The sequence below is a fragment of the Monomorium pharaonis genome, chromosome 7 (assembly GCF_013373865.1).
Source record: "Monomorium pharaonis isolate MP-MQ-018 chromosome 7, ASM1337386v2, whole genome shotgun sequence".
Taxonomy (NCBI): Eukaryota; Metazoa; Arthropoda; class Insecta; order Hymenoptera; family Formicidae; genus Monomorium; species Monomorium pharaonis.
The window spans coordinates 5,377,034-5,394,745 of NC_050473.1; the positions used below are offsets into that span (position 1 = coordinate 5,377,034).

At 26.9% G+C, this 17,712-nt stretch overlaps 1 protein-coding gene across 6 annotated transcripts; it reads left to right on the top strand.

The window, feature by feature from the left end:
* Positions 1 to 3: 3 nt before the first annotated feature.
* On the top strand, positions 4 to 17,555 carry LOC105837563 (multidrug resistance-associated protein 4). Of its 6 annotated transcripts, none has more exons than XM_036290239.1 (20): positions 329 to 345; positions 832 to 1,001; positions 4,083 to 4,270; positions 6,654 to 6,764; positions 7,721 to 7,855; positions 7,913 to 8,117; positions 8,362 to 8,581; positions 9,187 to 9,343; positions 9,418 to 9,667; positions 10,863 to 11,054; positions 11,225 to 11,511; positions 12,459 to 12,642; positions 12,862 to 13,208; positions 13,619 to 13,841; positions 13,928 to 14,138; positions 14,905 to 15,135; positions 15,210 to 15,440; positions 15,818 to 16,119; positions 16,506 to 17,153; positions 17,459 to 17,555. In XM_036290239.1, exons 3-20 carry the CDS (start codon positions 4,197 to 4,199, stop codon positions 17,495 to 17,497), a joined length of 4,047 nt encoding a protein of 1,348 aa, XP_036146132.1. In that variant the 5' UTR covers positions 329 to 345; positions 832 to 1,001; positions 4,083 to 4,196; the 3' UTR covers positions 17,498 to 17,555. The 6 variants fall into 6 exon arrangements, with proteins under 6 accessions (XP_036146133.1, XP_036146132.1, XP_012537930.1 ...); XM_028194996.2 differs by lacking the exon at positions 329 to 345 and adding an exon at positions 522 to 728; XM_036290240.1 differs by lacking the exon at positions 832 to 1,001 and having other exon boundaries at positions 4 to 345.
* Positions 17,556 to 17,712: the final 157 nt, after the last annotated feature.

Genomic DNA, 17,712 nt, shown 5'->3' on the forward strand with positions numbered 1-17,712 from the left:
CAATAGCATTTTCGACCGGGCTGGGTTAATCGCTCCGGGAGGAGCAATTAATAACGTCATAAGACCAATCACAGCCATTCTTCTGAAGAAAGGAATAACTGTGATTGGCCAGTTCTAGAGAAAAAGAAACCGAAACGAGTTAACCGCACGGGTCGAAAACGCCATCAGAGAAAAAGTCCTAGACAGATGCGAACTACAATTCTGATTGGTGTGCTATATATTGACTTAAGATGGCGAATGCAGCGGAAAAATATTTTTTAGGTATAATTTATTAAACGTTAAACGCGAGGAAATTAAGAAATTTATGAAATGTACTGACGAAAAATCCGTTTTTTTATGATAAGGGTAAGAAGAAATATCTCTTTGTGTTATAAATAATATAATATAAATTTTACACTAAAATATTTACATATGCCCAGTAGTAAATTGTACACGTTTTAACGGCTTCATTCCTGTATCTTTTCGGAACTAATAGCCAACAATTTATATTGGCTAAGGGAAGAGGTATTCAACACACTTATGCCCGATTTCTTCACTTCCCGATAAAGTTATCCGGAGGATAAATCCCAAGTTTAACCAATCACGAACATGGATCTGGTAGTTTATCTCCTGGATAATTTTAACCGCAAGATAACTGGACATGAAGAAATCGGGAATTAAAGTTGTAATTTATTATACAAACAAAAAGAGTGATATAACTCAAGTTATAATTGAAAATAAGTTAAAAGGTTACAGAAAATTTAAACAAGCGATTATGTGACTACAGGTCAAAACATATTTACTTTTATCAAAAAGGAAAAAATTTTTATCATAATTTATTTCTTTGTTAAGATGGTGCAAGCTGTGTAGCTAAGGGTTGTAATCATAATATAAAGATTCAACAAAAGATTATAATGTTCTGTTTTTCAAAAGAACCCAATAGATGGACAAAGTAGATTTTTTTACCAAGTTTTTAAATCAACCAGAACTGACAATCTACATCAAATAATGGATTATGTAAGGTACATACATATCAATTTGTCGATAAATTTTCTATATTATATCTATTTATAATTTTATACTAATTGTCTCCCTTTTTTATTGTACCTAGTTTTGCTAAGTACCTAGAATGGCTAAGAGTCGAAGGCTCACTTTAAAGAAAAATGTTTTATTGTTCCATCATAGCAGCATAACTACAATCAGTCAAAGCATTATTATTATAATTAAATAAATCTATCAACGATATTAAGCAGCAATTAGTAGCGACAGAAAAAGAATTGGTTTGCACTGCAGTTTGCATAAACTGCAGTTGAAATATAAAAAAGAACTGTTCAAATTTTTACAAAGTATCTAAAAAAAAGCATGCAGTAACATTAAAAAAGTTAAAAAGATTGCAAAACTTTTAATTTTGTATCTATAAATTAATGACTACTCAATTACATCAAGACTCAATGACATAACTATGGCTGTGTTCTGGAATGAGAGAAAGTATCATTTTTAACAATTAATCTTTTTTTATATTTTTTATACTTTTTTAATTGAACAACGATTTTTACTTTTTAAATTTCTTTACAACAAAAACATTAATTAACTGCATTTCATAAAAATATTTAAAAAATTATTATCTAAATATTTGCCAAAATATCCCAGATAGGAAACTTTTTTGCAATAATTGTTATATTTTTATTGTTATATTTTGCGAAATAATATATTTTGCTGTAAAAGAATTTTGTGATTATAATTTGTAAATCTTCAATTGTCAATAATTAATAAATGGTGTTGGAATAGTTTATGTATGTTTCATGCATGCTGTTTAAAATTTTTTCATAAAATTTTTATTTAAGATTGAATAACATTTCTAATTGAATAATAACTATAATTTAATAATTTTTACAATAATTGCAAAATTACAAAATTTCTGAAATATATTCAACAAAATGGTGTTAAGATGAGTCTCTAATACTATAAAAGCATATATACTACAAAATGCTTTAAAAGGATATATTTTAAGCATTAATTTTTTAAAGATTGTTGTATGTTATGATAATTACATTTAGAATTAATGATTAAAAAATTAGATTTAGACTTATAACACAATATATTACACATTATTTTTAAAATTAAAATAATTCTAAAATGTTTTTGCATGTGTTCTTATCTGGGATCATATCATATCTATATGTGTCATTCTAAGGTTAAATAAGCGGTTCAATTTATTCGACAATTAAAAGCATTACATTGCATTTTGTGATTCTATTTTAAACAACTATGAGTAAAAGCAAACTTCTTACATAACATCTAGACATTTCATTTTTTACTTAAACATCTAGACATCTTATATTGATCTTACTATTTTTTATCTTTCACTAATTTCCCAACAAGGAAGCGATTCAATTCAGAACTATTCCTGCAATAAATATGTTACCATGCGCCTGTAACATTTATATATAGAGTGTACAGAGCGTAATGAAATATCAAATTCATTTCAAAACAACCCATTTTCGAGAAAAATGTTTCAAAATAATAAAAGAAATTTGTACTCTCTCGTTACAATAAACTTACTACGAAGATTAATGAGAGATACAGTTAATAGAGCGCAAAATAACTATATGAAAAGAACTTTCATTCAAATTCTTCTAGATTGGAAGTTTTTTTTTTTACATTTGACTTGAATGGTGTCTTTTTTATGTTGAGAATTTTTTTTGTTTAAACTTTGACTTGCGAAATTTTAATGTATAAAAAGTATTATCTTACTCTGGATCCATAGGCCTTTACTGAGGTCTACTCTATTTTTACTTGATTAATTAATTACGTGTTAGCGATATAACTTTTTGAAATTTTGAGAACCAGGACCTTAATTGAGATCTCTCGATCCAGAAGCGGTTATTATATGGAATGCCTACATTATTGCTGATGATGACGCAATATATATAAAATCGAAATGTTTAAGAATTTGAATAAAGATTCCTTTTACGTAAAGTTATTTTGCATTCCCATTAACCGCGCTTATATTCTCGTTAGTCTTTGTGTTAAGTTTATTGTATTCGAAAATGTTTCAGACAAAAGTTAAGTTTTCAAGGCTTAAAAGTATCTATTTTGGGTATTATCTATTTGACCTTGGCTGTCACGCTGACATGTTAATTTAAGGTAATCTTTGAATTTTTAAATATAAACTTTTGTTGTATATTTTTGTAGTTAAAGTTGAGATATTTTCAAAATGACATAAATAAACTTTTTGTCAAAAACTGCCACGAGTTATAAATGATTTCGATAAGACAAAACTTCGAAAATTTATAATTTTGGAGAATTCTTGACCAACAAATTAAGATTTATTTATATTATTTTAAAAAACCGTCTTGATCTTAACATTGTGTAAGAATACGCAATAAAAAAGGGTTACAAAATTTAATAGTAGACAACCAAACCCGTCGAAATGGTTTCAGATTTTTTAATTATAAAAACTATTAAGATGATTTTTGTTCGGACTAATTATTTAAATATTAAAGAAATTAAAAGTAATAATAAATATATAAAGAAATTTTTAGAAATGATAGTGAATAGGTATACATATATTTATGCAGGTTGTTCTAAAATTTACCTTAAATTAACTTGATGCTGCCCAAAGCTCAAATACACTGTAAAAAATTTGTGTAAAATTACAACTTATCACTAATAGTGAATAATTTTGAGATCCACTATAATGGTTGTAAATTTCGCATATTTATAATTTTGTATTACACAAGTAAAAATAATTTAATTGTAATAAATTTGTATACACTGTACACACAAATGTAAAAACAAATTAAAAACTAAAAATTAAAAAATTATTGCAAAATTTATATACAAAATTACATACACATAAAAATTTACAATTATTACAGTGGGTCTGAAAATTACCTACTATCATAGTTGTAATTTTACACACATTTTTTACAGTGTAGATTATATCACAAAAGATTTTTTAAACCTTAAAACTTTTATTTGAAACATGTTCTGTGAAAAAATGTATTATTTTAAAAATATTCTGGTGTCACAGTACTTTTTGTACACCCTGTGTATATTACGTGCTTGAATGCGTGCATATATATGTTTGATGTGTGTAGATATGTTTGAGAATGCGATATATAAAGTCAGCACATGCAATGCACGAGGAGGCAGTGTAAGGCGGTAACTGCGAGGTAGTGTTGATGGAGCCGTGATTTCACGTCAATGTCAGAATGGACGCCACTAAGAAACCTAACAATCCGAATCCACGGGCGTCTGCGAATCCAATCAGTAAATTGTTCTTCTGGTGAGTCATCTCGGGCGTCACAACTAAATCGATTGAATTATGTTGCCGGCGTACAATGTACCTCAATGAATATTTGTTGTCCAGACAACACAACGTCTCAAATCATTAAATTACTTGAGAACAACTTATACTATAAAAAATATCAAGCCATGCTGAATGATGACGTTCTTAAGATATTTTTAAATCGTCTTGTGTCTCTAGTGTATATATGCTCTAGGGAGCAAGGATCATGTGGCTGATGAGAAGTAAGAAGTCGGTCAAAATTCTTCGCATCATAATTCGCAACGATCTAATGCAAACTTATGCTGTAAGATAAAATTATAAGAGAATTAAGCCAGTTATAAAAGAAAGGCAAGATAAACTTGATAAGAAAATTACGTATTTGAAATAGATTGCTTTATAAATGTAGTGTATGTATTGCTTTATCTACGATAAGACCGTTTCCTTTTCCTACTCTTGACTGAAATTAAGAATTGTTAGGTAATAGCGTAATGATATGTACATCTCATACATCCTACGAACACATACAGAGTAGTCCTTAATTAAGTATTTTATAAGATTTAAAATCCATTTGTATCAATGTAGTTTAACTTTAAATTTGATTTAATTTTTTTTTTAATTTTTTTTAGTTCTAAAATAAAGTTATTTAAATTGAATTTAAAGATAATCTTACAGTACTGTTTAATTAAAGTTACAATTTATAGTAAAGTTAAATTTTTTACAATTGGCTTTATAGAATTTCAAAAATTTTGTACATTAAATTTTTTACACAAAATATGTACAAATATGAAGAGGGCGATCTTATGTTAATAAAGAAAATTTAATGCATTTAAAATTTTTTTTAAATTAAACATTTTTTTTATTAACAAGAATCACTCTTTGTCGTCTTTATTTTTGTGCATGCATTTTAATTGTGTAAAAGAATTTAAAAATCTGTAAAGTCAATTAAAAAATGGTTTTTTAATAAAAAAAATGTTGGTTTAAAAAGGATATTCTATAAGTAATTTAGTACGATAAATCAGAATTTGAAGTAAAAATTTGAAATGTTTACATCTTACGGTCAAAATGGCGGGCTTCAAATGTAGAAAATTTTTAGAGAGAAAAAATTGAACATAAAAAATTGTTAAAAAAGAAAAAATTTTAGAAAATCTGTATATAGTCTTTATTTAGTTTTTTCAAACTCAAAATGACGAAATCAATATGGCATGATGTTTCAAATTTTTTAAAATTTTGGTAACAATTGATATATGGTTTCTTATATCGTTGATTATAAATATGGAGTCAGTTTCAAAATTCAAAAGAGCTGATCAGATATGAACGAAGTACAAAGTACATAAAATTATTAAACTTGCTAAAAAATTAGTATATATAGTTTTCCGCCATTTTAAATTTTAAAAAACTAACTTTAAATTCGTTATTAGTGATAAAGAAAACTTATGTATCTAAAGTTTCATGAAAACTTTGAGTAACTTGAGTTAGTAAAATCTGTACAAATAGTGATTTAGTGCTTCAAAGGGTTAATGGTTTGATTTGTGGTACTATTTTCACCACTTGCTACAATATCATAAACATGTCATCTCTGTAATTTGTGAACTTAAATGGATAATAATTTAAAAACTATTGTAGCTTTGATATTTTTGTATTAGAATTTTGGTCTTAGAATAAACCAAAGAATTCTTTCTTAAAAAGACATCAAATTGGATGATTTTGGGACACTATAGAATAAATTAATATTTAATAATTAAATTTTATTACATTTTATTATTTTTAATAAAGTACAAATTATTTGTTCTAGATACTTGAAAGTATGTTTATAAATTTTTAGAAATTAAAAAAAATTTTTTAATTTAAATTAAAAAATAATTTGAATTAGTAAAATTTGTACTTCCATTGTATAAGGTCGACAAAGTTATATCTTTACATGTTTAATTATAATTGACAGTTTATCTCTTTTTTTCGTATTTTATTTTGATAATTATTAATTTTTAATTGACTATGAGGAAGAATTTTTACATTTTTGACATCCACTTTTATATCTTTAGAAGATGTAGTAAATTGCAACTGCAGACAATTTTGCGTTTTTATACTTTGCACTGAAAAGGAATTGAAATGTGAGTCAAAATGTTTGTGTACTTGATGTACATATTTTCGAATGCGTTCGCATTGCAACGTGTGTAACATCAACTTAATGTATTATTTGTACGAATAAGATTGTTTTTTACATTATATTATAAGAAATGATATTATAAAATTTTATTGATTTAAAATGTTTAAACTGAAAATTGTTTTCTGTGAATATTGTTGTTGCAAATAAGCAACATAATATCTAATAAAATATACATTTATTCTTACACATACTATATAATTTTTTATTATATTTAAGGTGGTTAACAGGAATATTCTGGTATGGGAAGGATCATAACTTGGAAATGAAAAATATGTACAATATTATGCCGGCTGATGATAGCGAACTTTTGGGAAACAAACTGGAAGAGTAAATAATTTTATTCTCAAGGCTTAAAAAGCAGAATAGTTGACTTTTAACTTTAAGACGATATTATTTATTTCTAAACATATATTTTTAATATGTATAAATAAAAGTAAAGTTATAAATAAATACTTTTGTTATTACAATAATTTATTATCAATCATAAATAAAATAGCTCTTTAGTTCAAAACTTCCACAATCCATTTGGCAGGAAACGACAGGCGTTTCCTGCCAAATTTGAAAGGCGTAGGGTCAGCTTGCCATCAAGCTAGCCCATAATAAAAATATATATTCAGAGTGCTCAAATAAAAAAAAATCACAAACGGCTTGAGCAACAAAATTCTGAATAAGATAACAAATTAGCAACAAAAGAGTACTAAATTTTTATATAGGTGTAAATTTTTTTGGTGCTGGTGTGGGGAAACTAATTTTATAAGGGTTATTTTAAGAACTTAAAATATATTTAATATACTAACTGAATTAATAATTTTTATTAAATTAATATAATAATAAATTATACTTAGAATATATTATGGAATCAATGTTTTTTAACTTAAAAGTTTGTAAAATTTAAACTTTGTAATAAAATCATTGTAAACGAATGCTCAGAGCTTATTTTAACGGTTGAATTCTTAATTTTAATGTTTATATGATGGCTAAAGATTATTTCGTGCTAAATGCAGATTATACATTGACAAGATTAAAATATATGAAGTACTTAACTATAAAAGTGGTTATTAAATTAGTTACAGTTATCAAAAAATAAAACTATGTTTAATTACAATAAAAAAAAAAGAAACGAAATTAAGTTACTAGAAAAAATTACTCTAATTGTAATTTTATTATAAGTAATGAAGTTACTTTTTAATCCTATATATTGAAATAATATCAATTAGCTTAATGTTGATAAATAATTAATAATATTGATTATCTTCACTTTTCTAACGCACGTATGCTTTTAGAAATTGGAAAAATGAAGTGCATCACGCTAAGAAGGACGACAGAAAGCCGAAATTTTTTACAGCTTTGAAAAAGACATTTATATGGTCATTTTTTTATTATGGAGGATGGATTTTGATGTTATCTTGTATTGTGAGGTAACTGAATATTATAACAATTGTTAGTGTTATTGCTCTTAAAAATACATTTTACAGAGTTGCACAAATATATGTTTTGGGTCTGCTTATTTGGCATTTTGATCCAAGAGCAATCTCTACTCAGGAGAAAGCGTATTTATACGCATCCAGCATAATTTTCTTAGGAATATTGTCTATTATGCTCTCTCATCATTCGAATCTAGGCTTATTGGAGATTGGAATGCGAGTGAGAATAGCGAGCTCCTCTTTGATGTATAGGAAGGTATATCTAACTACGTGTTCTTTTAAAAGTTTCCAATTTAGAATTGCCAAGGAGATTTTCTTTTAACTTTAGGCTCTGTTATTATCACGAGAGATTTTGTGGGAAAATAAAAATATCGTATATCGTTTATATTTTCTTTCCCTAAAAATTTTTCTAAGCTTGGAGAAAATCTTTTAACTGGCATTTCTGCTTGTTCATTCTCTAAGAGTATTTTACGTGTGCTTTTAATTGATTTTTTCTTTAGATATTACGCTTATCCAGCTCTACAATCACTACTTCAGGACAAATTGTTAATCTTTTATCGAACGACATGTCAAAATTTGAGCAACTATTTACAACATTACATTACATTTGGATCCTACCTATACAAGGATCCATAATTACATTTTTGATATGGCAAAGCGTTGGCGTCGCATCATTAGCCGGCGTACTTCTCATAGTAATTCAGACTATTCCTCTTCAAGGTAACGTACAGTTGAGTGTATGGATCTCAACATATACACTGGAACCCTACGTTAGTAGACCATTTTGGGCTTTAGTCTAGTAACGCAGGGTGATCTTCTATTGCTGGATTTCATTCCCACTTGTGAAATTTAGGGACATAGTGGAATTGTCATATAACCAGTTTATGTTTCAAGACTAAATATATTCAGCACTTAATTTATAAAACTAAAAAATGTATTTAAAATTTATAAATATATTTAAAATATTATTAGATAAAATCCAGCTTTGAACGCAAATTTTATTCTCATGTTAAGCATATTTGTTTTTGTTTATCTAAAATATTAGCCATTTTTTAAACGAATTGAGTAGATCACAATCTCGCACAAATCTTAATCTACATAACTATGAAAATTACTTACTACGTTACTGAATTCATTTCTCAAATTACACGGTTTTTAAAAATCAGGTAACAATTTGAAACATTTTGTTATGTGTTTGGTCGTCATTAATTACGTGATTTGTTATGTGATTTCGTGACGTGATTTTTTTTCAGTAGGGTATTGTCAAAGTTTCTTAATTTTCGAGAATCTTTTCTTGAAAGTTACTGATTTTACACATTTTACAGGATACATAAGCAGATGGACTTCAAAGTTACGTACAAAAATTGCAACAAGAACCGATGAGAGAGTCCGTTTGATGTCTGAGATACTCAGAGGCATACAAGTTATTAAAATGTATACTTGGGAGAAACCATTTGAGGAACTAGTTAATCGCGCAAGAAAGTACAAATATTTTGTATAAATATTTTAATTTTATTATTACGAAGCAATTTAATATCAGCACATTTTTTGCCTAGATATGAAATCGACGTTCTTACGCTGATATCGTATTTGAGAGGTTTTATTTTAGCTACGTGTGTTTTCACGGAAAGAACAACATTATATTTTACTATAATGGCCTATGTACTTCAAGGATATTCTATATCTGCCGATAAAGTATTCTCAATGGCACAGTACTTTAATATTCTTCAGCTTACTATGGCGATATTTTATCCTATGGCTGTAGCGGCAGCTGCCGAAGCATCGGTTTCCATAAAGAGAATTGAGGTACGATCAACTTGAACTAAAAAAAAAGACTGATAGAATTAAGAAAATCAGATATAAATCAATCAAAGATTGTACACATATGTGAATATTATTATATTTTAAGTGAAATCTCGTCTACTAAGATATCTTTATATTTTTCTTGCAACAAATTTTTTATAATATTTAAGAGATGCTTACTGTACTATAAAAGTCACTATAAAAAAATGTTACTTGAAATTAGGATTATTTTCGCTGCACTTTTATATAAAAGTACTATATAGTATTTTTATTTTAACTTAATACTATATAGTACTTACTAGATAGTACTTTTATTTTAACTTATTAGACACTGGCCAATATGTAAGGTCACATATATTGCCGCAGTTTTATTATTGTTACTTTTGCAATTTGGGCATAATGTACCTCTTTATTTTTCTAACTTCTGAATACTTGTCATTTAAGTTTTATTAATATTTTTATTTATTATATTTAATTAACAATTATTATGAAGAAATAAAGTTTAAAAATAACGTTTTTTTATTTTATTTTAATTCGACTCTGAGGACAAAGATAGAAAGCTAAAAAATTACTGAATATTTTTGATACCTCTTCTACTATCATATATAATTTTTTCCTAAAGTTAAACAAATAATAAGGTTATAATAACTTGTAACTAACATTAATTATTTTCAAATAAAATAACTTTTAACTTTAATCAATTATTTTAAACATATCAATTTTTTAACTTATCTGTTTCTGATAAGTTACTTTTCGCTTCTTCAAAAATACTAATTATATCTTTGTTCTATAAAATTTTGAACAATGTTATAGATAATCGACTAGTTTCTAAGAAATCATATTAATAGATAAAAAAAATGTTTTGTTTTGAAATTCATGTAACATAAAAACTATTAAACATTTAATTATACTAAAATTTGTGGATATTTGTTAAATATGTATAACTTGATGGAGGCAAGTTAGCATTTTTAAAATTTCTTTAAAGAATTACTTTTCCACGTTTTAAACTAAACTATAATGTCCTTAATATATTAAAAGAATAATTTAATATTGAGAATATATTTATAAGATTTTATAGCAGTAGATAAAAATAATTAAATATTTAATATAATAGATTATTATAATATTATTAATATAAGTTAACATAAATTATGTTATTAAAAAAAAAGCAAATAATGATTATTTTGTTTGTTTTTAGAATTTTTTGTTATTAAACGAAAACGTTCCATTAACACAATCTTCATCAACCGTCAAAGGAATAAGTATTTCAATGAAAAATTTCAGTGCTTCATGGACAACTAAAGCAATTGTAAATACATTGCATAACATCAACATTCAAATTAAAGACGACCAATTTTGCGCTGTCGTTGGTCCTGTGGGCTCAGGAAAGGTATTTTTATATTGAATATTTTGCACATAAAGAACATTTTAATATTTATTACAAATTTATTATTTTTATTATATATATTAATGTATTTACTTAGATTTTTTAATTATAATTATATATTATATTAATTTTAACTTATTTTGAAAGAGAATTTCTTTGTGTTTAATTGTCAGAGTTCTTTTCTGCAAGCAATTTTGGGCGAACTAAAATCATCGCAAGGTCAAATACACATAGGTGGCAAAATATCATATGCCAGTCAAGAACCCTGGTTGTTCGCAGACACAGTACGAAATAATATTTTGTTTGATCAACTCTATGATAAAAATAAATATCAAAATGTTGTAAATATGTGTGCTCTTACGAAAGATTTTGAACAACTTCCGTATGGTGATAAGACTTTGGTTGGTGACAGAGGTACGGCACTCAGCGGAGGACAACGTGCAAGAATTAATTTGGCGAGGTAAATTTACATAATTTGTGAACAATATTATGTTTTTACATATAAAAAGATTTAAATTAAGTAATTAAACAAGATTTGGAAAGTTATTTTATGAAAGTAATTAGTTACAATTACAGTTTTTCTCTTAAGAAATGAGTTACTGCTACAAGTTACTCTGAAGATTAATCCGTTACAGTTACTTAAAATTAACGGTCATTTCTTTTCAATACATTTTTTGTTTATTATGTTTATGTATTATTATTGTATTTTAAATACAAGAATCAATCTTATATACATTTTTAAATACTACTAAATTATTTTACTTATACTAAATAATTGATTTATGTATGCTATGTTATTTTTTATGCATATAATGATTTAATTATCTTAAGAACTAACAACTAAAATATTTAGAGGACTGACCCTTTTTGGACTTTTTTAGTTTTAATGCTAAAACATTTTTGTCCTTGTCAGCGAGTTAAATTACAAAAAAGATGAACATCGCTCCAGCGTCTAATATTAGGCTTCTGGTCCGAAAAAAAGTTATTATTTTTTACTATATTTAAATTTTATATTATTGTTTATTGTTAAAATAATTGTTTAACGTTATTTGCAATAAAAATGCGTTGAAAAATATATATAAAAATATAATTGTCGCATTTTGTGAGATATAAAGCAGTAAAATGTTATTATACAAAGTAATATTAATTTCTTTCGAAAATGCACATATTATGAAAGAAGTAATTTTAACGAAACGAATAGTGTTTTCGATAATTTTAATTATAAGCCTAATATTAGACTTTCTGGAAAGGTTAATATATTAATTGAATGAATTTTGTGTGTGTGTGTGTGTGTGTATGTGTATGTGTTTAAAATTAAAATAATAAATTGAGTAATCTTTTTTAAATAGTAAAATATTTGATATTTTTCTATGTGACAAAATGTGTAATACAACTTGATACTTACAGAGCCGTCTACAGAGACGCTGATATTTATCTTTTTGATGATCCTTTATCAGCTGTTGACACTCACGTTGGCAGACACTTATTTAACGAATGTATGAATATTTATTTGCGAAACAAAACGAGAATTCTTGTGACTCATCAATTGCAGTATTTGAAACAATGCGATTACATCATTATTCTTAATAATGTATGTAAAATTACGTGTGTATACGTATATATATAATAATAATCAGAATCATTTCTGAATACATCTATATATATTATTTTATAAATGCAATTTAAATAAATAATGGATTAAATTTTATATATAATAAAATTAATAATAATTTAATTAATTAATGAATAAATGCATTCTATATTATTAAATTTTAATTAAAAAATTAAATTACATAAATTTTTCAAAAAGGGTCAAATTGAAGACAAAGGTACGTTTGCGGCTCTTCAAGAAAAATGTGCAGTTTTTTTGGAAATATTAATGAAAGATGAAAAAGTCAATGAAAAGACGAGGGAACCATCAAAAATTAATATAAGTCCTACGCTTATAATTCAAAGCGATGAAATTAACGATGAAGATGCAGAGGAAATTGAACCGCAAGAAACTGAAGAGCTTCTGGCCAAAGGAAATTTATCAAAATCGCTTTATTGGAAATATTTTCGTAGCGGCGGTTCATTCATCATGATCATCAGTGTTCTATTTTACACGATTTTGGGACAAATTGGCACTAATGGTTCTGACTATTGGGTTGGTTATTGGTAAGTCTCTGTGAGAATTAAATAAAATTTTAATTAGAGAATTCTCTAAATGTAATGATAACTCTTCTAAGGGTATTACAAAATAGCAGGTTGTATTTTAAGAAATTTTATTTAACTTTATTATTAATACAATTTATAGAAAAAAAGCAAACTCATAACATTGAATTCTAATATATTAAAGTGATTATTGAGTGTATTTTTAGACAATATAACGCAAGGAAAACATAATTATTTATGTAAATGTTTTTTGTTTTGATGAGTTGATATATAGAAAAAAATGTTTAACTAATGTAATTATTGAAAAAAAATGTGTATTCATCTTTCTTGATTTAGAATCTCTCAATATCTCAACATCGATAAAATTTTTTTTTTAATAATCGATTCAAATATAACAAAACTTTACGATGTAGGGCGAGACAAGAAGAAATGCGTATCAAAGATATACGCGAACGAGAGTACGGCTCAGCGAATAACTTTACAATGTCCTCTTCTATACCAAGATCTACTAGACAAGTAGAAAATATGTCAGAGATTAATAAAGGAGTCGCAGAATTTGTAATGACAACAGGCTATTATAGGGAAGATGTGTTCAACGATACTATAATGTCGCAAAATTTTACTTTTAATAATATTGTTAGTATTTTTTACTTTTCTATAATACATCTACTTTTGTAGTTATATCGTAAATAATTTCTTACTTCACTTCAAATCAAAATCAGACTGAAATTAGAGATGAAAATGTATATTATCTCAACACGAATACAGCTTTATGGGTTTATGGAGGTTTTATCATTGTCAGCGTTGTGGTATCGACAGTGCGAAATCTAATCTTTCTTAAGATATGTATGAACGCCAGCAAGAATTTGCATAACTTCATGTTTTCATGCATACTTAAAGCACCGATGTCATTTTTCGATAACAATCCGTCCGGTGAGTAATCAGTGTCAAATTAAACTCTAATCTTATTTAACAATTACTCTCATATATCTATATAAATATAAGCATGAAGTTATATTTTTGCTTATACAATGTGATTTTAAACATGTACGATAAATTTAATAGATGATTCCTTGAATATCGAGAAGGCGGGGAGGGGGAGATCTTTCATCATAAAACATATATTTCTCCTCCCCGAAAAGTTATACTTTACTCAAAAGAGAAGTGAAAATGAGATTTTTATTTTTCTTTAATTCTAGACTTCCTCAAATCAAGTTAAAACAAAATTTAGGGCACATTTTTTACTAATAAAAGAAATATTTATTAATATTTTTAAAATCTTCCCATTACAAGAGGATAAAACTAACAATCCTAATTCAATTTTTTATTGGAACTTTATAACCGACTAAAATGTAATATAAATATATATTATGTATAAAACTATTATATATAGCTTTCTACTGCAGGAATATATACATGTACACACACATTTTTTAAGAAATTTTTTTATTAATAAAGGTTGCTTATTTTATTCTTTTTTGATAGATATAATATGATATAGAGGATTATAGAAAAATATTAAAATAAATATCCTTTTAATAGAAAATAACCACCAATTTTTTTAACTTAATTTGAGAATATAAAAAATTTCAATTTTGACTTCCAAAGGTGGAAATCAAAATTAGGTTATTTTGTTCAAAAACTTTTTTAATTTTTTTTCCATGAAAATGCATATAGATAAGATTCGTACTTTTGTTAGGACGAATTTTAAATCGTTTTTCGAAGGACGTTGGCGCGGTGGATGAAATATTGCCCAGCACTATGATATCATCTATTCAAATGTTTGCAGTGATGATTGGAATTTTAGTGCAAGTACTTATTATTAACTGGTGGCTCATATTCGCTGTAATTATTATGTTTTTTTTGTTTGGTATGATAAGAAGAATCTATCTTCCAGTAGCACAAACTACAAAACGATTAGAAGGAGTTGGTAAATTATTTTATTTCTTTCTGTAAAATTTAAATGTTTTTCGTATTCGAATTTAATGTTACTTAAATTTTCAGCAAAAAGTCCCATGTTTTCGCACGTAAACTCTACGTTATCGGGTCTGACGACAATACGTTCTGTTGGCGCTCAGGAAATGATTCGAAAGCAATTCGAGGAACATCAAAATTTACATACTAGCACTTACTCATTAATTATCGCAAGTGGTACGATGTTCGGTTTCGTACTAGATATAGTGTCCATTGGATTTATCGCCATCGTTACGTACAGTTTTGTCGCGTTGGACAATGGTAAGTTTTTGTTACAACCAGTTTGCAACATAAATTTCAAGATTATGTCTACATAAATTATTTACGATACGTATCATTTATGTTATATTTACGCGATTATTCTTTTTCATGTAAGTATAAGCGTAAATCAGGGTTGAATCTTCAGTAATTCATAGATTATTATAGTTTATATTGTATACGTGATGCAGATTATTTATATTTTACGCATAAACGAAACTTTGGTTTTTTTAGCTGCACTGGTGCAATAAGTTAAAATAAGACAAATATATTTTTAACTTATTGCACTAGTCTAGCGATACAGCGAAAAAGTATAGACCATTTCAATTATGGGCTATTTGAAATAACAGAATAATAATGGATCTTTTTGCTCTTGCTAGGAAATACTTTCGCTGGCAATGTTGGTTTGGCGCTCTCACAAGTGCTTATTTTATGCAATATGGTGCAACATGGAATGCGTCAAACCGCCGAAGCAATCACACAGATGACGAGCGTAGAGAGGATAATGCAATTCACTGAACTTGAGAAAGAAGGCCCGTTCGAGAGTAATCCCACAGACAAACCATCAAGCAATTGGCCTTCTAAGGGAGAAATTAAATTCGATCGTATTTATCTTCGATATTCGGATCCCGACCCGCCTGTTCTCAAATCTTTAAGTTTTAACATCGAACCCGGCATGAAAGTAATTACTATTGTATTTGCTGTACAAGTGACAAAAAACTTGTGTGAAAAATTTTCTCATAAATAATAGTTTTAAGATTTTTTCACATTTTAAATTTATGAAGCCTTCCAAAGACCTTAAATTTTTCAGATTTTGAGATATCTGTATCTAAATATCTAGTTTATTGGTTTAAATAACTTTTGAGTATTTTAAACATTTTGATCTTAGAAAATACGATAAATATTCAGATTAAAAAAAAAATTTTCTTAGTATTTCTGAAGTTTCAAATTGCACAAAAAATTTAAGAAAATTTTTTATCAGAGATTATTCTCAATATATTAATATTTATTCTTAAATAATTCTAAGACATTTTAAATTATTCTAAATCAATTTCTCGAATTCTTCAGATCGGAATTGCGGGTCGTACTGGGGCTGGGAAATCGTCTCTGATCGCCGCGTTGTTTCGTATGGTGAAAATTGATGGTGCTATCTACATCGACCATATTGACACGAAAAAAATTGGTCTTCATGATTTGAGAAGTAAAATCTCCATAATACCGCAGGAACCGATGTTATTTTCCGCTACACTTCGCGATAATCTTGATCCTTTTCACAAGTTCCATGATGCCAATCTGTGGAGCGCCTTAGAAGAAGTAAAATTGAAACATATGGTGGACTCTTTGGATCATCATGTTGAGCAAGGCGGCAGTAACTTCAGTGTCGGAGAACGTCAGCTGGTTTGCCTAGCGCGCGCGATTCTGCAGGATAATAAGATACTCATACTTGATGAAGCTACCGCCAACGTAGATTTTATTACGGACGCGTTCATACAAACCACAATACGAAAGAAATTTGGAGACCGTACGGTGTTGACTATAGCGCACAGATTGAACACGATAATGGATAGCGATAAAGTATTGATAATGGATGAAGGTCAAGTGATAGAATTTGATCATCCATATATTTTGTTACAAAATGAAGAAGGTTACCTCACTATCATGGTGCAAGAAACTGGAAAAACGATGGCCGAACAACTTAAACAATGCGCCAAAGAGGTAAATCAATTATTGTTACATTCTCTGTGGTAACATTTTTTCTTCATATATATATATATATATATATATATATCTTTTCTGGAAAAAATACGCGCGTGCGCGTGTGTGTAAATTCTGAAATATTTTCAGATTTTTTTAGGTTTTTTAAATATATTTCATAATTTCTGAAAAGCTTTATAAAATCTGAAAAAATAAAGATTTTTTAGAAATTTATATAACTATGAAATGATATGAAAAATTTTTTCACCAGCAACGATGTAAACATTGAAAGGAAATTAAAAAGATATTTATATGTAATATTTCAGGCTTATGAACGACAATATGGACTGAAATCATTGTCATGATTTTTTTCTGGAGATACGTTACAAATTTCTTCTGGAAAAACATTAACAAACGAACAAATCTACTTAATTTTTTTGCTTATCTCAATATTTGTATTTTCTTAAGTTTTTTTACGTGTAAATCTTAGTCCTTTTAACATTTTGGTTTTAAAACTTAATTATTTTAAATAATTTCTACTTTTTTAAAAATTAAATATATAAATATAATTAAAAATTAT

Bases quoted from the DNA above. Each gene is read 5' to 3' on its own strand.
- LOC105837563 (XM_036290240.1), top strand. From the start codon at position 4,197: ATGGACGCCACTAAGAAACCTAACAATCCGAATCCACGGGCGTCTGCG. The intron at 8,582-9,186 runs GTAACGTACAGT...CACATTTTACAG, and splicing joins TCAGACTATTCCTCTTCAAG to GATACATAAGCAGATGGACT. The intron at 17,154-17,458 runs GTAAATCAATTA...GTAATATTTCAG, and splicing joins TTAAACAATGCGCCAAAGAG to GCTTATGAACGACAATATGG.